Raw genomic sequence first — 24679 nt, 5'->3', positions numbered from 1 at the left:
TAATGTTTCATGAAATCAACTACACTCCGACTGCTTATCTAACTTTGGGATAATCTCTCTAATCTCTCTCTCACCCCTGCCCCTCTCCCCAACCTCAACCTCCCTTTCCTCCCCTCCCCACTCTTTCTGTTCTGATAATTTCATTCAGTCTGTTAAGAGATTACCATTGATTCAGTCAACATATACTGAGAGCCTACGATGATAAAGCATTTGCTAATCTTACCAGTTTAATCACTTTATTTTCTATTTCCTAAACATTGACAATCAATAACTTGACTGGTAGCACTCGCACCCATGGCTGGAAATTCGTATTTCCTCCTTTTCTTTCTGCCGTCTATTCCAACTTTCACGCTCATTTGTCTCTGCAAACATTTTCACTGGGGATTTGCTATATGCTAGATACAGTTCTAGGCAGTGGAGCTACAGGCACGAATAGAAAGGCCACACAGAGAAAATGCTATGAGAGGACCTTAAGGGAATGAGGTGGCATTCTTTGAATGAGGAGGAAGTGGGGACAGCAATGGGAAAGGCCTGGGGCTAGCACAAGGAGTCCAGTGGCTAGACAACACTGAAGGAAGGAAGAGATTAATAGTTTTACCAAGGAACGGAGACAGGAGTATTTGGTAGGGATGAACAGACCACAGCATGATGGGCTTTTTTTTTGCTTTTACTCTACATCAAACAGGGAGGCAGCCAGCCAATGCAGCAGAGGAATGATGGAATCTAACTTATTTTGTAAAAGGGTCACTGTGGCCGTCCTGAGAACAGACAAAAGGGACAAAGCTAGAAGCAAGAACACTAGCTGGGGAGCTGCTGCAATAAACCAAGAGAAATGTTAGTAGCTGGCATGAGGGATGTCAGGCAGGAGGTAGAAGGACATGACAGATTCTGGACATCTGAAGACAGAATTACTTTCCTTTGAAAAATCATCTAAGAGATTGGATGTGAATCATGAATAGAAAGAGTCAAGAATGACTCCAACATATTTGGCTTCTATGGCCTCAAGAATGGCGTAGTTTTATTTTGAACATACTGAGTTCAGGATGTCAACTCGATACCCAACAATCAACTTACACTTGACCATTCTCTATCCTAGGCAGTCACTTTTGAGGGGCAGGGGACTCCCTTAGCTTAGGGTTCCCCTTGGAGCACTTTGCCGGTTATCTCAGCACAGTACAGGGGGTTTCTCTTCAGTAGTTCTGATCTAGTCATATTACTCATTCCTGCTGCCTTCGCAGCACCAACCTGTCAAACTAACTAACTAGGACATTATCTTTCAACTCAGCTTCTCTACAGCTTTCGGGATTCGGGCAGAATGAAGGCAGATACTTGGCCAGAGTATCACACAAATGCACTCTATCTGGGTTACAGATAGTCTTTGTTCCCCTCGGAAACTTCATGAACCAGCCCTTCACAGAACACATTTCTCTTAGCATGCTTGTGTTCCAAGTTACCGGAACAGCCCATTAAGTTCTACTTCCGGCATTGAACAGCCTTTCTAAACCCAAAGCACCGGACGTGTCCACATTCCAGCCACAAACAGTTGCAAAGGCCCAAGGACCAAGCAGTCAGGTTTATCCCAGCCACGAAGCATGTCCTGGTACCAATTTCTGCCTTAGTTCCTTTTCCCGATGCTGTGATAAAATCCTCTGACAAAAGCAACAAAAAGGGAAGGAGGTGGTTATTTTAGCTTAATTCCAGGTCACAGACCATCATGGCATCAGGAGCTTGAAGCATCTAGTCTCCTTACATCCTATCAGAAGAGGGATGAACACATGGCTGCTTCCTAGTTCCTGTTCTCCAGGTAACAGTCCAAGATCCTCTGGGAATGTTCTGTTCACAGGTAAGAGAGGTCTTTCTACGTCAATTAATGTAACCAAGATAACCTCACACAGGCATGTCAGAAGCCCATCTATCTCCCAGACGAGTCTACTTCCTGTCAAACTGATAAGGTGTTACAACGTTAACCATTACAGCACCTCTTTATTTTGATGGTAAGTATGTATGCATGCATGTGTGTGGACAACACGTATGGAGGTCCAAGGTTGATATCTGAAGTTTTCCTCATTCTCCTCCGCCTTACTCACTGAAGCATGGTTTCTAAATTGAACCCAGGAGCTCACTGATACAAGCTAGCCAGCTTGCTCTGCGGATCCTGTCTCTACCTTCTGAGCCCTAGAATTACAAGCAGGCTGCCACCTCCACAATTTATTTCCATGGATACTGAGGATCTAAACCTTGATCCTCAGTATCTTCATGTTTTGACACCAAGTGCTTTATCCACTGAGCCATTAGCTTCAATGTGCTTTTAGATCACTGTTTCCAGATTCAGCTGAAAACAACATTTTCCACCTACTTGGGCAAGGAACTCGATATTTTTGCCATTCCCCTTTTTTTATGCTCAGCAGCCAATTAATCACCAAGGGTTGTTTATTTATTTGCTAAATAATGCAGGCTCGTGTCACCCTTATGGCAATCTTCCTGCCTCATTCCCCACATACTGGGAGGATAAGCATGTGCCAAGGAGACTGGCTCTGTCACTGAGTTCTGCTGGTGACACCGACAAGACCGCTCCAGGACTCTCTCTCCTTTGCACATCTGTTGTTGCTATCCTTGTTCTGCTTTCATGACCCCTGAGCTGGCCACTGAGCAGAACACTGTGATTTTTTTGCCTTCATCAGTAGGAATGAATAGAGGAGTTCAGTTCTTCCAGGGTCAGGAAGTAGGGGTGGAGGAAGGGGCAGGGCCCAAGTAAGAGTATAATTCACTCCCAGTCCTGGTACTTGGGCCTTAAATAAAGGGACTACCAGACTCACACTTGAGAGAGTACTAACGTTGATTGGGGTGAGCATAGCTATAACAGGATTATCAGAACAGTGTCCCCTGGGTGCACCAACCTTTCCTCGTCAACAGCTCTGCCAGTCAATCAGGCAGTAGGCCAATTGTGAACCTGCTAGAAATCTGGCTCTCTGTGACGATACAACTGTTCCCTTAATATCCTACTAAAATAAACAAACAAATGAATAGGAAAAATAAGAGAACTGCTCTCTCTCAGATTTCAGGTCTATGGGAGCACGCGGCAGGGTACAATGTAGCCGCACTACACCATGGGCTAGTGAGAGCCGGGAGGAGCGACCATGGCGGAGGAAGGACACAAAGGTAAAGGAGATGTTCTGCTGTAGGAGGGCAGTGGGTAGATGACTAAAATTCATTTCAAAGATTTCTGGGCAAGAGTCCTTCAAGTTTGGGCTTGTGGAAGTGGATCTGTGCTGAAAGGCAATGTATCTGGTGTCACCCAGCTAGAGACTCCAGTCGGCAGAATTCATATAGAACTTAACAGCACGCACTCTCTGGGGGTTAGTGTGTATCAGGAGCTGCTGTTCTTTATAGTGCATGGTTAGTATTCCTTATAATACAATGGCTTCACGAGATAGGTACTATTATCATCATCACCGCTTAGATGTGAAGAAACTGAGGAGAGAACTTCTAAGCTATTCAAGGTCAATGTAGGAGGCGACAGTGCTGGGATTTAAACCTAGACAGTGTGGCTTCAGAGTCCCCTAAGCCTTATGCATTGTTGGTAAAGACCAACTGAACGTGTCCTTGCGGACTGCATGTATGAGTTGTCTAGGAACTTAACAAACCCTGGTTACTGATGCTTAGAGCTGGCATGAAGGAAGTTTGCTGGGGAAGTGTGCTGGAGGGAGTGGTTAGGGGTGAACACTGGAGTCTGATCGTGGTGGGCCTGCTGACTCATCCAGCTACAACTACAGAGCAGTGCTCTGGTACTGCCGAATGGGAAGGAACTCTCAGGGGAAGAAGGTAGCAGCACCTAGTTTGTTCTGGGCGAACAGTAAGAGGGGTCTACCAGTAGTTTAAAGATGTTATAGATGTGGGGAGAGGAAAATCCTCACTGAAGTTCATTCTAACAGCGGTCCAAGTGCCTGGAGGCTACCCTTAGTCTGCTTTATTTCAACTGGAAGGATAACAGAGGCACACGAGAGGTAGGCCGGGTACAAGGCAGATAAAAGATCCTTTGGAGCCAGAGTTCTCAAATAGTATTGACCCTCAAAAGAACCCAGAGAGAAACTAGTTCCAACTGAATGCGTTTGTGCTACAGCCCTAGCAGGTCTGATTTAAGAATAGTCACTTTAGGATGAACGCACAGGTAGCTTGCTGATTCTCCAACAGTTTATATGCAAAGTGTGAATAGGCTGTACGGGCCTGTTGGAAGAGGAACCATGGTTGGGCATGGTGCATCTAGGAACATAAACCTTTGGGCTGTACCATGATCAACTTGAATCTTTGTGTACGATAACATCTGCCTGCTGTCTATGCTATTGCTAGAGGTGAATGATTACAATGTTGGGCTGGAACCAGTTCCATTGCTTCCTGATAATCTAGTCTCCAAGTCTGCTCTGGCCGCTCCAGAAGGTAATGGTTTGGGCTCCTAATAACATGCTGCCTCTTTTCCTTTAAGGAAGCACCTCCCTATCTTCCAAGTGGCCTTGATCACTAAGAGCTCTGGTTATTACTTGGGGCAATAGACCTTGTTTGGGTACAGCTTCCTAAAGAATTGGTACAAGGAAGGGGATCAGAATATCCTGATCCTTCTAAGAGGGGACAGTACCCCTACCTCTGCAAGCTGATGACAGTGGAGACTGCAGGTTGTCTTGGCTACTTTTCAATTGCCATGGTAAGACACCATTACCAAGGCAACTTATAAAGCATTTAATGTGGGCACACAGTTCTAGAAGGTTAGTCTATGACCATCGTGTCAGGGAGCATGGCAGTAATCAGGCATGGCATTGAAGCAGAGACTGAGAGCTTATATCTGATATACAAGCATTGGACAAAAACGAAGAATGGCACGGGCTTTTGAAATCTCAAAACCTGCCCCCAGTCACCCATCTCTTCCAACAAGGCCACACCTTTTAATCTTTCATAAACAGTTCTACCAAGCATTCAAATATATGAGCCTACGGGGGTCTTTCTCATTCAGACCACCACACAGCCCAAAGTTGAGAAGTAAATGGAGACCTTAAGTTACTGGAAGGTCTTGTGTGTGTGTACGTGTGCGTGCTTGAGAACTAAATAACGTTATCTTAAGGGGATGGATACTGGGGTGCTAAAGATGCAGAGGGACCATGGAGCTGCTGCCGTTTTCAGTCACCTAGGAAACTTCATTTCACAAAGGTTCACATCCAGCTCATGCAAACTCTGGCACACACACAAAAATGTAGTTTGGAGGGAGGCGCTATGTTCATTTCTGCGGAATGAGCCTGGGAAAAGTACCGCTGTAATCATTGCATTAGCACCTCGCCCAGAGAGCCTAGCATCGTATTAGGTGAATTTATAAAAACACTGCCAAGAGAATCACACCTACTCTACGAGGGGCTCAACATCTCATCTGCTGCAGGGAGGCGGGAGTGCTGTACAGGAACTTGCTGTTCATTACCGTTCCTGATCTACGTAAGGTCTGTGAAGACCTTAAACTCAGGAACTGATTAGAAGGTTTCAGATCATGGAAAGGATTTTCTGGATAGTAATTACACTGACAGGATTATACCAACAGAAAGATTCCCCCCCCCCCTTTTTTTTTCAGAAAGCAGCTCAAGACCAAGATGAAGAGATAGAGGATCTGATAAAACCTGCTCCAAGGTACTGACCAGACTTTGGTTTTATAGAACGCCTTGATATGAAGCTGAGAGAGCGAGCGCCTTTGCTGGTAAATCTTGAACATCAAGGTTTCTAAATCATCACTGCTGTCAGTTTATTTGCTTCAAAGGAGTGAGCTGGACTGTAGCAGAGTGAGCGGTTGGTTAAAAGGGGACTCTCTGCAAGAGTAGGCATGGTGTAGGAGGGTGGAGGCTTGCTGGTAGCCATACCCTGAAATAAAACTCTGATATGGGTAGTACAATAGTCAAATTTCAGACCAAAGTGGTATAATCAGAAAGGGAAATGCCAGTGTACCAGGCCTGGTCTCAGCTGCACAAGCAGCTAGAGCTACTGAACCAAGGGCTTTGTCTGAGAGGTTGCCTGAGATGCCAGGGTAGAATCCAGTGTGGGTATGGTAAATGACTTTTTAACCAATACTTACTAAATACCATGATCTTTAATGTGATTATCGCATTTAATCCTTATAATCCCATGAAGTGGATATTATTACTACCTGTAATTTATGTGGACGTGGAGGCCCAGAGAGGTAGTAACTGATGGATCTAAAAATTACTGAGGCTCAGAATGGCTGAGAATTCTTAGGCTCTGTGTTCAGAATTAATGGCACTTGGATCCACTATGATAGTGTCTGTCCCAGCTCTACAGGGACCATAGGAACATACCTCATCCACTGGAGGGTAGGGGAGAGTGCCATAGGGACTTAGTTGGTTACTGCTCTAGTGGCCAGGTGACAGTTTTATTATGGAGAAACTGGCCCCTGATCAGTTAATATGTATCAAGAGAACAGTTTGGGCTGCCCACTGATTTCCCTGGTACTGTGCTTGTTTTGTAGGTGCCAGCGTGGGAAAGGTCTGAGCAGCAAGAGACAAGGACCCACGGATGAAATGAGGTGTCTGTCTTCGTGGTGAGATGACGTGGCTGTCTTGGGATCCAGATCTCCTTTTCATGTAGTTATCTACATGTTGGTAAGGCTGGAGCTGAGGACAGGTGGGTGGAGGAGAACGTTTGGCTGCCACGGTAACACGTTCTGCTATGTACAGAGCTCTTCGGAGAACTGGGCCTCTAGTACAGTCACTTTGATTTTCTCCATCTGATATATAAAAAGATGGGGGCTCCTGGGACTCCAACTCTTGCAGACTGACCTTAACTAGACAGTAAGTACAAGTTAGAAGCCCGGCTCTGCCAGGCCGCACACAACAAAGCCTTCTGTCTATCATTCACTGCCCCCTGGTGGAACACACGGGAAACAACATCTGGAACAATCGTCTGGACAATGATCTCTTTCCTACAGGGGCGGAGGCAAAGATGCTCTATGTGGTCAGGTGGAAGGCTGCAATGCCATGCAGTGAGAGGGAAGAAGACAGAACTGAGGGCTGGAGAAAAGTGTAGCTGAGCTGAAGATGCAGGTCTTATGTGTGCTGTCAGAACAGGATGAAGAGAGATGTTGGGAGCTAAGATTTAGAACCAAATGGAGACAGACATACCAGGCAGGTGAAGGGCTGAGGACTAGCTAAAGGGAACAGCCCAATGTCATCTAGACAAATTGAGGAAGTTGAGTCACTGTCCTGTGGCAGGTTCTAATAATCCTCTAGCGCTGTTTACAACGGTAGGGTGAGCTCCATTTTAAGAAAATCTGGATGGAACAAAGTGAGTTCCTAATAGACTGGCCTCAGAAGAATCCGATGACTCAAAGAGGTTCATGGGCAAATGAAATAGGAAAGTGAGTCATTTCACACGGAAGCAGGCAGCCTGACAGGCTTCTCCCCTTGCTCATAGGTAACCCCCACATTCCTGCCACAGTCATCTATGACGACAGCCCAGGCAGGCCTTGAACTTGCAGACTTCCTGCTTTGGCTTCCCAAATAGCTGAGATTACTGGTTTGTGTCACCAGGGGTGACTCTCCCTGGCAAAATTAGCACCATTTAACTGTGTGATTCTGTTTTCCACGAAGCCTAACTCATCTTCTGTCACTGTCCAGTTTACACTATAGCCCGCCCCCACCTCCGGCAATATGAGCTCTAAGCTGGACCTGAGGCCTCCCTGCTTTTTGGGGTGCTGCTTCACATTCAATTGATGTTGATTTCACGTCTTATTTTATGCTGCTTTGCCTCTGCAAATGCTATTGAGGCTTACTGACGTACCCTTCCTCTACCTCTTTAGATTCCCGGCCCGGTCCTTTTCACCCTCTGAAGCTTCATCTACCCCCGTACAGATCTTCTCTATAGTACTGCTTCTCAACGATTTTCTCATTACTGTGCCTGGCTCCCACTCCAGGATCCCTTTAAGACAGCTTTCCTTAATCACCTCCTCCTGCCATGAAATTTTAATATGGTAGATACACTGTACATCTGTTTATGTACTGAGTCCCTCTGGACGACTATAAATTACTATAACACTAAAGTTAGTTCACCTTCAGTAATGAATTTTTGCTCCTCCGGGACACCATCACCCATGTGGTGAATGTATGCAAAACAGGGTCAAACACTGCTATTCGAATGTGTCTTTCTGCGGGGAAAGTCATTCTTGAGACTTCCTAATTCTTTGACCCCCAACCCCCAGATAGGGTTTCTTTTTGTTGTCCGGTCTGTCTTGGAACTCCCTCTGTAGACCAGGCTGGCCTCAAATTCACAGAGATCCACCTGCCTCTGCCTCCCAAGTGCTGGGATTCAAGGTGTGTGCCACCATGCCCAGCTGACCATCCCTCCTCAAAATCTCACCATAGTCTTTTATGAGCTGCCCATGTGTGTGTCCTCTGGGGATGGAGTCCAAAGCTTCACACATGGTAACTATGCGCTCTACACTGAGATAAACCTTAGTTTCCTTTAATAACTGCCATTCCGCAAGGCTCAATATTTGTTTTATCTCCTCTATTTTATACATTCTTTCCAGGAGATGTGGTTTATTTCCGTAGTTTTATTAACTACCTATGATGCTATTAAATATGAGCCTATCATTTCACTAAAGTGCTTGCCCTTAGCTACAGTCTCTTGCTGTTATTAGCATAGTCTATAGGCTAGTGGTGGGCAGCCTCACTGAGGGTTTCTGTCAATGGAGATTCCCAGGTTTTGTCCCAGACCTCTTGAACCAGAGTTTGCATTTTAACAAGCTCCTAAGATATTCTGTATGCATACTAAAGATAAAGAAGGCCCAGGGCTGTGTCCTATTACCAGCTCTCTAACGGATACTGTTAATAAGATGTAAGCACATTAATCCTGATGTACCTCAACAGAAGAGTCATCTACACACAGAGTCCACGCTGCCCACCTCTTCTATGTCATTTCTATCTACCTGGTCACATTCCTAGCTGTTCTACTAGTAGATGGCTCTTGACTCTATTTCCTCTTCTATGCTAATCACTATTGCTTTCATCTACTCTGAGGTAGATTACCATTGAAGGCCTAGCCGATTTCCTGAGTCACAGCCTCTCTCCCCCGAATTTGTCGGCCAACTACAGTTAGAGATGTATTTCTAAGCTACAAGCCTGAAAGAGATGGAACTCGTGGCTAAATTCCTTTCAGTGACTCTTCAATGTGGAAGTGAGGGTTCTGGCATCCAGAACAGGGTTTAGGAAATCTGAAACTATAAGGAAAATTTGTGTTGTTTTCATTTTCAAGGGACAAAGAAACAGTTTTCATTAGATTTTCTGAGGTGTTCTAGGACAAAGTCAGTTAAGAACGACTAAAGAAAGGACCAAGTTGACAAAATCCAAACTATTTAGTTTGGCATATAAAGACCCGACCCTCCCTCCCTCCCTCCCTCCTTCCCTCCCTCCCTCCCTCCTTCCCTCCCTCCCTCATCTCTCTCCACCTGTCTGCAGGAGCCCACGCTTCCAGGCTTAAGGACAGACACAGCAGTCCCTATGACTTTTCCATCTCTCTGCTTCTGCACTCCCTTTCTGAAACAACCCTGTAGTTGCACATCCTTCTAAGTAGTAGAGCCCGGATGTGCATCCAGGTCTTACTTCAGAGCTCACAGTCAATTCTACAGTGCCATGACATTTCGCATTCTTAGTACTCACAAGTACACCAGATTTCCACCCAAAACAAGTTTCCTGCAATTCTCATGTGTAGATCTCATATATCATAGATATCCTAGGTACGACAATGTATACCAGTGTTGCAGTTCACTAAGTTATAATGCCCCATTAATGAGTTATCACAATCAGTATTAAAAATGCCGCACTAGTCTTTTGCTGATACAGGGAGTTCTCATTTCTGCGCAGCTATTATTTTAGTCCTAGCATTTGCAAGGTTTCGGGACTTCCTAGGAATGCAAAAGCTATGAATGTGTTTGCTAGTGCACTGACCACTTACTATCAGCTTCGACTCAAGCAACCCTCTCAACTGTGCACTAACATCCAGCCCCTCCAGCTGTTCATTTCCAGTCTCCTAGGTCATCAAAACCATCACCTAGCAAATCAACACTAATTTATCACCAAGTAAAGCTATAAATCTTGTATAAAATACAGGATATCAGGGACTGAGCACACAAAATTGAAAACATCAGTATGGTAAACTAATTCATAACTGAAAAAGAAGAAAATAAATAAGGATCATGATTGTTAAATGTAGTTTGGAAGAGGCTGTGGTGAATACTAAGAAGATTAAGGAGAAGCTTGCAGGAAAACAGGTGAAATCCTTGAATATCCTGGCCCAAATCAGCCCTTAATAACCATGCTGCAAGAATCTCACAGGATCCAACACATCACCTTGAAATACCATGCAATTTTGTTTAAAAAAATAGACCTTAAACAAAATCCACCAACCCTTGGCATGTTGTTTGTTTACTGGGGGAAGTGCATAGTTTTATACACGCTCATTTGTACGAAACAAGGAAACCAAACTAACGGGGCTTTCTCCTTACTCGGCCTCGCATCCTAATCAGGCTCCAAACACCCCTCCTTTAAAAAGGTTTGTGTCCATTTTATGTGTAAGGGTGTTTTTCCCGCATGTGTATACGTGTGTGCCCGGTGCCATTGAAGGTCAGAAAAGGACACCATATCCCTTATAACTGGAATTATGGACAGTTTTGAGCCACCACGTGGGTGCTAGGAACTGAACCCAGGTCCTGTGCAAGAACAGCAGTTGCTCCGTTGAGCCATCTTTCCACACCCACCTCCCCCTTTCTACAGCTACAGTCTCACTATGTAGCTCAGGCTGGTCTCAAACTCGCAATCCTCTTGCCTCTGCCTCCAAAATTCTGAGGGTACAGGTATGCACTGCATTGTCACGTTAGTACCCCTTGAAAATGGCTTCACTAGGTGACCACTTGTCTAGTCTCACTTGAAAAATAAGAACCTCCCATATGCTTGTTTCCTTAGCGTATGACATACAGCAAGGGCTTACTGTTTGCTAAATGAATGACTGCAATTGTATCTTCTGCCCCTGACTCAATAGCATACTGAAATATACCAAAATTCTTCAATAAGTCCTCGCCAACACCAGGAAAAAAGCCCTACTCCTTAGCACAAAACACAAAACTTAGTGATGCTGGCCTGACTTGTCCTCATCCTCTGGCCGTCTCACTACTGTGGCTCGCCAGCTGCAGCATACTGCTGCTAGGCTGCCATCAATCCTTCTGCCTGGCAATTCCTTCCCTACCAAATGAGAGAGAAACTGACTCCCTTCTCGTTACATACCACCTTATACCTGATTACAAGCACACACACTCACTACCCCACATCAGCACTGCCTCCCATTCATAAAAATAACGTCGTACAGCAGAGAAAAGAGAGGAGACCGAAACAGAGGTGGGGATAAGTGTATATGCACACAAACTTTAAAGTGCCTTGAAAACTTGTATTTTGTATTGGTTTTAAAATTGATCTCATACATTTACACAAGGGAGTACAGCAGAAAAAAATAACAACAGCTTGAATTTTGCAGGAAAATGGATTGAGCTAGAAAACATCATTTTGAGTGAGGTCACCGAGACACAGAAAGACAATTATCACATGTACTTACTCATAAGTGGCTTTTAAACATAAAGCAAAGAAAATCAGCCCACAATTCACAATCCCAGAGAACCTAGACAACAGTGAGGACCCTAAGAGAGACATACATGGATCTAATCTACATGGGAAGTAGAAAAAGACAAGATCTCCTGAGTAAATTGGGAGCATGGAGACCTTGGGAGAGGGTTGAAGGGGAGGGGAGCAGAGAAAAATGTAGTGCTCAATAAAAATCAATAAAATAAAAAAATATTAAAAGAAAAAAATAAAATTGATCTCATACATATACATATAAAATATACACCCATATTATACTTGTGAAGTCAGCTATTTTGTTATATTTTAAGATTTTTCCAGGTGTACAAAATTTTTATGAGTCTAATCTAAATGAATGTATGCTATAACTACTTGCCCTTTAAAAACAAAACTGACATTATATGAAAGGCATTATTTTCCCTACTTATGCAGTCATCAACCCACCATTTTTTTCTGCTTTTTTGAGACAGGGTCTCACTATGTAGTCCTGGTTGTTCTAGAACTCATTATGTAGACTAGGCTAGCCTCAAACTAACAGAGTTCCACCTACCCTGTACTGGAATTGCCACCACACCCAGCTCTAATCAGCATTTTTAATGGCTATATAATATTCCAGAGAGAATGCTACCTGACCATTCTGCTATTGTTGAATGTTTAGCTAGCCTTACTATTGACTTGGGGTGGTTTAAATAAGTGAGAAAGTATCACTGTCATACACAGTCATACACAAAATACCGTATTTTGGATTATCTATTTTAGAATATCTATTTTTAGAATAGATTATCAAGAGTCATCTGAAATTTGGCAGGAAGGAAAAATACATATTTCAATCTCTCTATGTGGTGCTAAGTATTCTTTTTTCTACCACTTGTATATTTGTGTCTTTTTGTCTATCTATGAGAGTACCAGTGTTAAACTAACTAGAATAATGAGTTTAACTCCTCATTATGTGCTCGATTTTTTTTTACATTTTTAAATACAGGTTTAAAGTGTACTTTTGCCTCTTTTTATTTTGGTAAATCTCAGCTTTCAGAGCAGTTATAGCTACGAAACTTTGTAAAGTAGAGAAACACACACACACACACACACATGCACGCACACAGACACACACATTTAAATCATGAGCTAGGCGTCCCGGTGCATGCCTGTAGTTGTACTGCTTGAAAAGCAAGCACAGGAGGAATTCTGCCAAATTGAAGCTAGCCTGGGTTTCAGAGTTAGTCCTGTGCCAGCCAGAGCCACAAAGGGAGATGATGTCTCAAAACCAACAAAACTTAGGAGTACCTCTGCCACTGTAAGATGACCAGTGAACTCATCCCCACTGCTTTCCTCATATGTGCAGTGAGCGAGCTAATTACAATATACATACAATTTTAAATACTGCATATATATATATATGTATGTATAATCAGTTTTGAAATACCCTATCATTTTCATAACCGCCATTAAAAATAATAGCACGAGGGCCTGGGATATATGTAACTCAGCGGCAGAGCACGTGCGACACATGTAGGCCTTCGGTACAGTCCTTACAAAAGAACACACACACAGAAACAAAGCAAAAAAGCATACCATACATAATATTTCACCGAGTAAATTCACCATTCCTTTATTCTGTCTTGCTAGATGCTCTATTTTTTTACATTTTTACATACAGGTTCAAAGTGGCTTTCTGCACTGGGGTTGCTTGTCTGTAGTCCTGGGGACAGAAGGCAGGCTCTGCGCTTCCATGCTCGCCACTGACCTGTACCCCGGCATCAGCTTGTTTAAATTTGCATTTTTGGTTAGTAACAAACATCTTCTCGTATCTTCTGATTGCACTCAAACTGTTGTGTAAACTGTCTGTCGGTGCTCTTTTCCATATCTCTGCTTCTACATCGCGAGGCATGTGTGCCTTCAATGACACAAGCCCATCGCACTTTGTCATCTTTAGGCCACATGGCCCTTGTCCGTTTGTGTTTATCTTTCATTTTTACTGTGGCTTAAAAAACATTTCTGTTATATTGGTTTTTAAATTTTAAATTATAACATTTTGATCTTTTCCCTTGAAAATATTTCCTGTTACCTCCTAAACTTAGAAACTTAGTTCTTGTTAGAAGCTTCATATTCATCATCATAGTTTTGTAACTTGCTTTTTTCTATTTAACTCTTCAGTCCAACTGCCACCTATTTTAGTTTACGACAGGAGATGAGCATGGAAGTGCCACGAGCTGTCTCAGCGTGATCCGATGAACAGCCCTTCTATCCTTACTATGCATCCTCCAATGCAGAGTAGATCAAGAAATTATGGCTCCAATCGTGATGTTCATTTCTAATCTTGGCTCTCAGGAGGCTGAGGCAGGAGGACCATAAGTTTTAGGGCAGCTTTGGCTATGCAGTGGGATTCCATCTCAAAAAACAAAAGGAAAGAATCATTTGTGTCACACCAACAAGATAAGTATGTTTATCAATACACATTGATCCCCATTAAAACTCCGGTCCTGCGTCAAGGACAAGTAAATTTTTGGTCTTAACATTCTTCATTCTTCCACACATGATTAAGCGTTGCTCATGAGCGCAAGGTGAAAGTGGAAACAGCTGGATCCTGCACTGCTTTGATCACTCTCTATCTTCATTTTTTGAGGCAAGGTTTCTTAAACCCAGAGCTCATCGATTCTGGCTAGTCTAAGCTAGCCAACTTGCCCTGGGAATGCAGTCCCGTGTCTTGGCCGGCCTCTTTAGTGTGGGGATTATTGGAAGCCACCATAATTGCCCAGCTTTTGACTGAGATCTGTGGATCAGAACTCCGGTTCTCATGCTTGCACAGCAAGCTCTTTATCCGCAGACCTACCTCTTTAGACCCCTTTGCAACATTAGGTTCCCACCTGTGATCTCCATACTGCTTCTTAGCTATACATTCCTACCCTGTTCAGGCTTTATTCAAGACAGAACACAATCTCAAAGTTCTTAAAGCTCCCCTGTCCTCCAGATCCTGGAGAAACTATGTACACATTAGATTGCGAGGAGACAGAACAAGTGACCTTTGAAATGACCTTTGAAAAAATGTATGGAGGCATACTTTACAGACTATAATTTGACAGTGGTCATTAGGTGAGGGAAATATCAGTACAGATTTATTAACTAGTATAGAGATTCCAGTAGAAATGCCTCTTTGAAAACAAAGTAAAGCACATCATCAAAGGCACAGATAAAATACTAAACTGTTTAGACAAGACTGAGCACCTTAAATGGACATACAGACTTCAGACATATAAAGATGAAATAGCAGGTCAGGGATGTATCTCGGTGGCAGAGCACTTGCCTGACATGCTTGAGGTGCTAGGTTCAGTTCCCAGCAAGGAAACTTTCAGAGTTCAGTAGGTAGAGTGCTTGCATAGCATGAAGGAAGCCCTGGGTTCAACCCTCCGTACTGCACAAACCAGACCTGCTGTAACACCAGCACTTGAGGTAGAGGCCTGAGGATCAGTAGTTCAAGGTCATTCTTGCCTACAAAGAGAGCTTGAGGCAATCAATCAATCAATCAATCAATCAATCAAAAATATATGCAGCTGGGCAGTGGCGGCGCGTGCCTTTAAGCCCAGCACTTGGGAGGTGTTGAGGCAGGTGGATCTCCAACTTCGAGGTCTGCCTGGTCTACAGAATGAGTTCCAGGACAGCCAGGGCTACTCAGAAAAAGGGGGGGGGGGGGAAGTGCCATAACAGTTGACTGCCAGCAGGTGGCACTTGACCCACAGCAAAGTATGGAGGAAAAACAAATTCTGAAATCAAAGAATGCTACCAAGTTCCCAGGACACCGTCGGTAGATGAGTCTTTCACACAGAAAGCTGGGACTGCAGATATTTAAGGAAGAGGGCAGTAGTCTGTAACAGCGACAGTCTGTTCAGCTGTCTGTGTTGGGCAAGGAATAAGGCCCCTTCTCCCATCCCTTCTAGTGTTGTGGTCGGGCTACGAGTTAGCATAATAATTAATTAACCAGAGAAAAATCATTTTATTCATTTTCATATATACATTGGAGCCTTATTATTAACGAGACTGAGAAGCCCAGATGACGGACGATGACATAGCATCCAGAGCTACTGAATAAGGAGTTTCTGGGGAAATGGCGGAGACATGTGACGGGGACTGAGGGGAGAAAACACATGGCAAATAGCGAAAATGCCTCGAACCCCTCTCTTCCTCCTAGATACTGTTGCTGTGTGCTCTACCCTGTGGCCGAAGGGCCTGGATTTGTGTACCAACTGACTCACTGGACTTGGTCAGCTGCCCTAGGTCGACAATGAGAGAAAATGAGAAACAGGAAAGAGGAGTTTAGCAGCAGCTCAGCCTAACCAGGCAGCTAACCTGGACTTTCCCAAGGCATCTCTTACGACCCATTAAACTTAGTCAGACTTGGTCTCTCCGAGGAGCACACTATCTTATGCCAGTGTTTCCATTATTCTGGCTTTGTACACTGAATATTCGGTAGCACTAGTCTTTTTGCAGGATTTTCTAAAAGAACCCTTATATAAATTTCAAATGCAGTGATTTCTTATATCATCCCCAAGATATCAATTTTTTGATGGCAGTATTGGGTTATTTCCTTAGAATAGACTTCTAAGAATTTTGTATGAACATATTTCCCACTCTCAACACTAGTAAAGTTTTCACGAAGCCAGTTACAAAAGAACCCTGTCAGCACCTGAACAGTTTCAAATCAAAGATTGTTTTTTCAGTTGGGTGCGGGGGGGGGGGGGCGTAGACTTTGCTTCAATTTCCCTACCTCCCATTACTAAAGAGAAAAACCATGTGCTTGCCACATACAGTTTAGTCAATGCTGGTTTAAGGAATGGGATCTAGGAATCTGTGCTGCGTGTACCTGGGACGTTTAAACAATGTGACTGCAATGGAGAGAAGAGCACGTGGAAACCTGACGGGCAGCTTAGGGCAGGGACCCTCGAGCAGCAGTTCCAGGAATGCCCAGATGCTGGCAGGGAGCTCTGCTTTCTTATCTCCTCTTAGTGAGTGTCCTTGCTTCCCTGTGGGTGTGAGCAGAACTCCGCAACTCTAAAGGGCTTCTGGCAGACAGCTCTGGAACTGGAGCTCTGGATTTTCAGGATGGAAATATTGGATCTACCCAGTCCTTAATTTCAGCCTATCTCCTAAATGACGTCAGGGTTTCATCTTCAGAGCAGAGACTGTTGGGATATCTGGTGGAGATAAGAAACCAGAAGTTCTGGCTCTGGCAGGAGACTTAACAGTCCAAGCTACTAAAATGAAAGAGGTAATTAAAGTAAGGCCTAGAGCCCACCTTAGGCATGCTGAACAAATGGGAGGAACAATTCACACCCTCAATGAGAAGATGTACTTTTCCTTTCCATCCCAGAAATCCCACCCTCCCACCTCACTTGGGTATGGTTGCTCCTGGAGCCTTCCCTGGGTTAAGCCTGCTTGCTTTTCTGAATTACTTAGATAAGTATAACTGTTCCTTTTTCTCCCCTCCCCTCCCCCTACACACACACACATACACACACACACACACACACACACACACACACAGAGAGAGAGAGAGAGAGAGAGAGAGAGAGAGAGAGAAGAGAAGAGAAGAGAAGAGAAGAGAAGAGAAGAGAAGAGAAGAGAAGAGAAGAGAAGAGAAGAGAAGAGAAGAGAAGAGAGAGAGAATATGTATACACACATACACATATACACCCAGATGCTGGCCATAATCTAGACATGCTTCTCCTGATACTCTGGGCTTTCTCACTCTTTTTCTCTGAAGTTATTACTACCCCTGACTCCTAAGCACTGATTTCTTCCATGTGGTGGTTTACAAAAGGCATGATTTTTCTCTCTTCTTTTTTTTTTCCTGCTACCTAGCAGCTACCAAGATTTACAGCTTTCCAGCCCTAAGGGTTTTCTTTTAAAGACTAATTAAATTGTCATTGTCCTCGGGCTTCCTACTGAGTCTTTTTTTAAAGACAGAGTCTCACTAAGCAACTCTAGCAAGACCAGAACTAAGAGGTCTGCCTGTTTTGTCTCCTGAGCACAGGGGCCTGAGTCTCTTCTTAAATTCTTTAATTAGTGGGACTAAAACTCAAGAGGAAACCCCAATTTGCCCAGTAACATGTGACACTCCAGGTTGGGCTCCCCAAAATTTCCTAGTAACAATAATAGGTAGCGCCTAGCTTCTAAACTAATAAGCCTGTTCTAGGGGTGTCAAGAACACCTTGGAATTCGGACTTGACTTAAGTCAATGCCCAGAAACTAATTTACGATCACTACAGTCTGTCTGTTTCCAGACAGGATCAGCAGAAAGCTGTCTTCAGCACTTAATGAAGCGAGCACCTTCACACCTGCAGCCAGACTGACTCCACTCCAAGTACAGCCTCTGGCAGAAACACAGCGGTAAGAAGTGGCAAGGTATGAAAGTGCCCCAACTCCTAGCAGGTCTTCTGCAGCAAAGGGAAACGGGAAATGACAGCGCACTTGCCAGAGCAAGCACGCTCGTGAAGCCACAGGGCTCCCTTACTCCCTGTGCCCAAAGGACAGAGAAGTCCTGGATGTAGAAAATCTTGTTCTTCTTTTTTATTCTTTGGCTTTAATAAGAAAAGATCCTGTTTTAATTTTGAACTTAAAAAAAAAAAAGCTAACAAAAGCGGGCTATTCTCTTTGTTTAAGACCATGTGGAATCATTACTAAGACGTCAGTTTTCTATTGTCTAGGTAGTAGACTGTAGTTATTTAGTTTTACAAGGACTTCTTTGGCCAAGAAATCTGTCCATTTGGAAAAGAATAGTATTGCATACTACTATGCAGATTTGCACACGCTACAATTGTAGTGCCTTTCAGTCTGAAGGAATCAAATGCTGGGTCCTTTTTACTGAAGACCAAGGTCTTGGTTGGCTGCACCCCATTTGTGAAAGACAGCCGCTTTCTTTCACTCAGACGGCAGGCACACTGATAAGTTCAAAATCCCCCTTCCCTCGCAAGTATTAAGTAACAGAGCAAATGAGATGGCAGATGCGGAAGAAGACCTTGTCGTTCTTGTCACTTTCCTCGATTCTTTTGAAGCCTTTTGTTCTATGTCTAGTCTCATCAATTAGCTACTTATTCAAACACCCATTTCTTACTTCTGTCAAGTAATGGCTCTGACATGCTCCTCTCCCAACACCTCCATGATCAACTTCTCCCGACTGCCAATCTATCTTATATACTACACATATTCCCTTAGTACCATAATTTATATTATCTTCTAACTATTCGAATTCTGTTCCTGTTCCTAGAGCCAGGTCCCTGAGACAGGGAATTTCCAAGGAATGCGTAGGTTGTCTAGCTACTTCCTTTTCCCTGTCCCTGATGAAGAACCTGGGGTCTAGGGAGGTCTGGACAAGTTTGCAGGAAAACTAGGCATACCGCGCAGATGCCTTGACTTTCAGTTCAGTGTTTTCCACTGCATTAGGTCATTTATCTTACTTGCATCTTTTCAGAACTCCTTATAAAACGCTAGACATATTCGTGGTTCCCTTGAGTATCAGTATAACAAGTGTACAGGTTTATCTAACTGAGAGATTGACCAGGGAAAGAGTAAGAAGGCAGAAAGGCATTTCCTTACTTCTTTGCGTGATGCCACCCTCCAGACCAGTTAATCGCTATTTTACACTTCCCGTCAATCAGGCACTGGGCAGCAGTGATTGTAGCTCCTCCCACAGCAGCCGCATAGTCAAATATTCCTTCTGTGGCTGGGCAGTCATAACCTGGGGGCAGAACCCAGAAAAATCTGTTAAAGAAGATCTGGGGAAGGAAGAATAGGTTAAGCTGTGTCAACAGCACAGCCTAAAGAAGGTTCTGGGCTAAAACCAGCTCCACTGGGGACAGATAAGCATCTCCAATGTTAGACAGGGAAGGCTTTCAAAGGTTAGAAATAGAAAGGGTAAAACCTTCAAGATGAACTTCTCATATCCCACCAGCAGTCCATCAAGGCCCGAGAGGTGATGTATTTTGCCAGTGGTCACACAGAGCCAGGCCTGGGACCGGGTCTTTTGATAGCCCCACCTAGTATCTTTCTTTAAGCCACACAGTTTCTCTAGAAGAGTGGTGCCTTTGACATCGCAGTATGCTGCTGTCGCCTACAAATGTGTTGGGCCCTATTCATAGCTATCGTGGGAGGCATGTGGCCCACGAGCTGCAAGCTGGACACACCTGCACTAGACCATGCTGTTGACAATTCACTGTGATTTTTTTAAGGCATCTGTTGATGAAGGATAAGGTAGGAAAATTAGCCAGAATTTAAACATTTACCTAATGCCATGCATGGTGACGCATACCTTTAATCCCAGCACTTGGAAGGCAGAGGCAGGTGAGTTCCATGCCAGCCTGGGCTTTACAGTGAGACCCTGTCTTGGAAAAATTAAAAAAAAAAACCTCAAACCAAATAAGTCAATACTTAAAATATATGATCACTACAGCTAGTGCAGCCCCAAGTGCTGCCCTTAGAATCTTAGCACTGAGCGATTCTTCTCCATCAGTCTCATGGTTCTCTTGTGTTCGACTCATAGAGTGTTCACAATATGACCAGACTGAGGGATTAAAATGAACAGTTGGGGCTTGAGATGTAGCTAAGGCAGAGTGCCTCATTAGCATATCCCAGGACCTGGGTTCCACCCTCAATAACACACACAGGCACAGACAGACAGACAGACACACACACATACAGACACATGTGCACACATGCATCAGTTATATTATTTCTTAATTTAAAAGTATCGGGCCACAGAGGTGGCTAGCAGTTAAGAGCATTTTTTTACTCTTCCAGGGGACCTGGGTTCAATTCTCAGAATCCACATGGCAGTTTCCAAACATCTCTAACTTCAGGTCCAAGGGCTCTACGGCCTCTTCTGACCTCCACTGGCACTGCATGCACGTGGTACACACATACACTCAGGCACACAGGCGTACACATAAAACTTAAAGATAAAAAAGAAACAAGTATTAAGGGTTAGGGAAGTAGCTCAGTCAGTAAGATGCCTGGCACACAAGGATGAGGGCCTGAGTTCAGATTCCTGGCATCCATGTAAAAGCCGGCACACGAGGCATGAATGTGTAACCCCAGCACTGGAGGGGTGGAGACAAGTAGATGCTTGGAGACCACTGGCCGTCCAACCTGGTCAAAATGGTGAAGTTCAAGTTCAGTGAGAGCCTCAAAATGTAAGGTGGTGAGTGATTAAAGAAGACACCCAGAGCCAGGTGGTGGTGGCACATGCCTTTAATCCCAGCACTCAGGGGCAGAGGCAGGTGGATCTCTGTGAGTTCAAGCCCAGCCTAGTCTACAGAGGGAGGTCCAGGACAGTCAGGGCTACACAGAGAAGCCTTGTCTCAAACGAAACAAAACAAAAGACACCCAGTGCTGACTTTTGGTTCCACGTGTGTACCAGCAGACACAAGCACACTACTGCACATACACACATCCTTCTACATAAACACAGAGAGACAAATTAAGTACCATAATCTACAAGCTGGGGTCCCACTGTTGCCCGAGGGACTCTTACCTAGTCCGTATTCTATAGAGTCCGGATGGTCCTCATCACCTTCTTGGCTGACCTTTTGGAGATGTTGCAGATAGGCATCAGTGTGGAAGGTGGCCATATCCTCCATGGAGGCCACTTTGGGCTTCACTATCCTAATAATAACAGCGTGGACATACAGAAGTACATGAGACTCAGAGTATGCAAAGAGCTGGAAATAGCAGTCAATATCTGAACAGAAAAGACAACTCCCAGCTTCTGGTTCCAGTGAGCCGAAGTCATAAACACACTGTCGCTCTGCTGCACTGCCCAGCCTTCACTTCCTCCATCTATGATACTGACCCCACTAATAAGAGACAAGAAGACAGATTTTTTTCTTTTGGGTTTTTAGGTAGGAAACGATAACTGAAAAACCATATTTAACTCAAACAGATAATCTTGGGTCAAGGTCCCTGGTTTAGCCACATAGAACGCATTAACCCGGGGCCAGAAGGATGGCTCAGGGGGTAAAGGCATCTGCCATTAAGCCTGCCAACCTGAGTTTAATCCCTGGGACCCACATTGTGGAGGAGAGAACCAACTGCCCTGGCAAGTTGCCCTCTGACCTCCATGTGTGCTCTCTGGTACACACATCCCCCTAAAGAAATACGTATCATTTTTAAAAAAATTAAAAGAGCTCTGGAGCTGGAGAGATGGCTCAGGGGTTAAAAGAATTTGTTGCTTTTGCAGAGGACTGGGGTTCAGTTTCCATCTCCCACATGGTGACTTACAACCACGTGGAACTCCAGTTCGAGATCTGACCTCCATAGGTACCAGGCGCGCGCGCACACACACACACACACACACACACACACACACACACACACACGCCAAGCACTCATACACATAAAATAAGTAATCATAAAACTATATGTCTAGAAGGCTGAAATATAAGCTTTACTCCGTAAGTTACATCTCATGAGAAAGCAGGAAAGCTAGTCACGTTTGAATCAGTTTCTGCTTGGACCAGGCAATTCTTTCAGTGTAGTCTCTTGCTTTAGTTTTGGTGCTGAGCCTTGTCCCCTCTCCCCCACCCCGCATCCCTCTGTGACTATTTGAATAGGCAGCTGGGTTATCAAGCAGAATTTGAAGCCAGAGAACTGAATTCCTTTCCTAACTCCGTACTTACTAGTTCTGTTAACTTCAGGTGAGTTGACTGTTCTATACCTCAGCTTTCTCATCTGTAAAATGGGTCAGTTTAGTGGACTTATGTGGAGATGAAATAACATATACAAAACTTCATGGACAACTAGCATTAATATTAGAGTAAAAAGGTGGGAAACTGGACGGGGGATGCAGAGCAGTTATACAACATCTGCCTGTCATGGGCAAGGCCCTACGGTTGGTGCCAAACGCTGCAGAAAAAGGTAATATGTTAGATATGGTGGCAAATGTCTGTAATCATAGCACTTGAGAGGCAGGAGAATCATGAGTGTGAGGCTAGCCTAGGCTACACAACAAGTTCTACACCAGACTGGGCTCTATAAGAGTGTCTCAAAAAAAATGAGAAGTCAAATGTAAAAAGTGTTTATTTATGGGGGGCTGTATGGGCACAAATGCAGGGGTTTTTGCAAGCCCGTGCATGCACAGAGGCCAGCAAAGGAGGCCACAGCATGATACACATGTTACAGCAAGATACACATGCACTTGACATGATACACATGCACCTGACATGATACACATGCACTTGACATGATACACATGCACCTGGCATGATACACATGCATTTGACATGATACACATGCAGCAGCATGGTACACATGCACCTGACATGATACACGTGCACTTGACTTGATACACATGCACCTGACATGATACACATGCACCTGACATGATACACATGCACTTGACATGATACACATGCAGCAGCATGATACACATGCAGCAGCATGATACACATGCAGCAGCATGATACACATGCACCTGACATGATACACATGAACTTGACATGATACACATGCACCTGACATGATACACATGCACTTGACATGATACATATGCACCAGCATGATACACATGCACCTGACATGATACACACGCACCTGACATGATACACACGCACCAGCATGATACACACGCACCTGACATGATACACACGCACCTGACATGATATACACGCACCAGCATGATACACATGCACCTGACATGATACACATGCACTTGACATGATACACATGCACCTGACATGATACACATGCACTTGACATTATACACATGCAGCAGCATGATACACATGCACCCGGCATGATACACACGCACCTTACATGATACACACGCACCTGACATGATACACACGCACCTGACATGATACACACGCACCTGACATGATATACACGCACCAGCATGATACACATGTTACAGCAAGATACACATGCACTTGACATGATACACATGCACCTGACATGATACACATGCACTTGACATGATACACATGCACCTGGCATGATACACATGCATTTGACATGATACACATGCAGCAGCATGGTACACATGCACCTGACATGATACACGTGCACTTGACTTGATACACATGCACCTGACATGATACACATGCACCTGACATGATACACATGCACTTGACATGATACACATGCAGCAGCATGATACACATGCAGCAGCATGATACACATGCACCTGACATGATACACATGAACTTGACATGATACACATGCACCTGACATGATACACATGCACTTGACATGATACATATGCACCAGCATGATACACATGCACCTGACATGATACACATGCACCTGACATGATACACACGCACCAGCATGATACACACACACCTGACATGATACACACGCACCTGACATGATATACACGCACCAGCATGATACACATGCACCTGACATGATACACATGCACTTGACATGATACACATGCACCTGACATGATACACATGCACTTGACATTATACACATGCAGCAGCATGATACACATGCACCTGACATGGAACACACGCACCTGACATGATACACACGCACCAGCATGATACACACGCACCTGACATGATACACACGCACCTGACATGATATACACGCACCAGCATGATACACCTGCCCCTGACATGATACACATGCACTTGACATGATACACATGCACCTGACATGATACACATGCACTTGACATGATACACATGCAGCAGCATGATACACATGCACCTGACATGATACACATGCACTTGACATGATACACATGCAGCAGCATGATACACATGCACCTGACATGATACACATGCACTTGACATGATACACATGCACCTCACATCATACACATGCACTTGACATGATACACATGCACCAGCATGATACACACGCACCTGACATGATACACACGCACCTGACATGATACACATGCACCAGCATGATACACATGCACCTGACATGATACACACGCACCTGACATGATACACACGCACCTGACATGATACACACGCACCTGACATGATATACACGCACCAGCATGATACACC

At 44.3% G+C, this 24679-nt stretch overlaps 2 protein-coding genes and 1 long non-coding RNA gene across 4 annotated transcripts in view; 1 reads left to right on the top strand and 2 right to left on the bottom strand.

Annotated features, from left to right (window-relative positions):
• LOC121444662 overlaps positions 1 to 9413 on the top strand; it is a 57094-nt gene extending 47681 nt beyond the window's left edge. The window contains exons 2-5 of one of the 2 annotated variants that reach the window (XR_005973812.1): positions 1702 to 1804; positions 3056 to 3159; positions 5606 to 5661; positions 6512 to 9413. This is a non-coding gene — a long non-coding RNA (uncharacterized LOC121444662). Of the gene's footprint in view, positions 1 to 1701; positions 1805 to 3055; positions 3160 to 5605; positions 5729 to 6511 lie in introns of both variants that reach the window. The other variant, XR_005973811.1, reaches the window with a different exon arrangement.
• LOC121444659 (cbp/p300-interacting transactivator 1-like) overlaps positions 1 to 19381 on the bottom strand; it is a 71225-nt gene extending 51844 nt beyond the window's left edge. The window contains exon 1 of the mRNA XM_041646563.1: positions 19254 to 19381. The gene's annotated coding sequence lies outside the window, so the exon portion shown is untranslated. The remainder of the gene's footprint in view (positions 1 to 19253) is intronic.
• On the bottom strand, positions 16251 to 21773 carry LOC121444665 (histone deacetylase 8-like). The gene is made up of 4 exons (XM_041646571.1): positions 21768 to 21773; positions 21187 to 21373; positions 19254 to 19395; positions 16251 to 16852 (listed from the first exon to the last, which is right to left on the bottom strand). Exons 1-4 carry the CDS (start codon positions 21771 to 21773, stop codon positions 16798 to 16800), a joined length of 390 nt encoding a protein of 129 aa, XP_041502505.1. The 3' UTR covers positions 16251 to 16797.
• Positions 21774 to 24679: the final 2906 nt, after the last annotated feature.

Source organism: Microtus oregoni, unplaced genomic scaffold (genome assembly GCF_018167655.1).
Source record: "Microtus oregoni isolate MIOR12 unplaced genomic scaffold, Mior012 000136F_ref0000326, whole genome shotgun sequence".
In the NCBI taxonomy this organism is placed as follows: domain Eukaryota; kingdom Metazoa; phylum Chordata; class Mammalia; order Rodentia; family Cricetidae; genus Microtus; species Microtus oregoni.
This window is presented reverse-complemented; position numbering and strand designations above follow the sequence as displayed.

Coding starts and splice junctions, on each gene's coding strand:
- LOC121444665 (XM_041646571.1), bottom strand. Junction 19,396..21,186: donor CTCTATAGAATACGGACTAG/GTAAGAGTCCCT, acceptor TTCTGCCCCCAG/GTTATGACTGCCCAGCCACA. Junction 16,853..19,253: donor GGGTGGCATCACGCAAAGAA/GTAAGGAAATGC, acceptor TATCTCCACCAG/ATATCCCAACAGTCTCTGCT.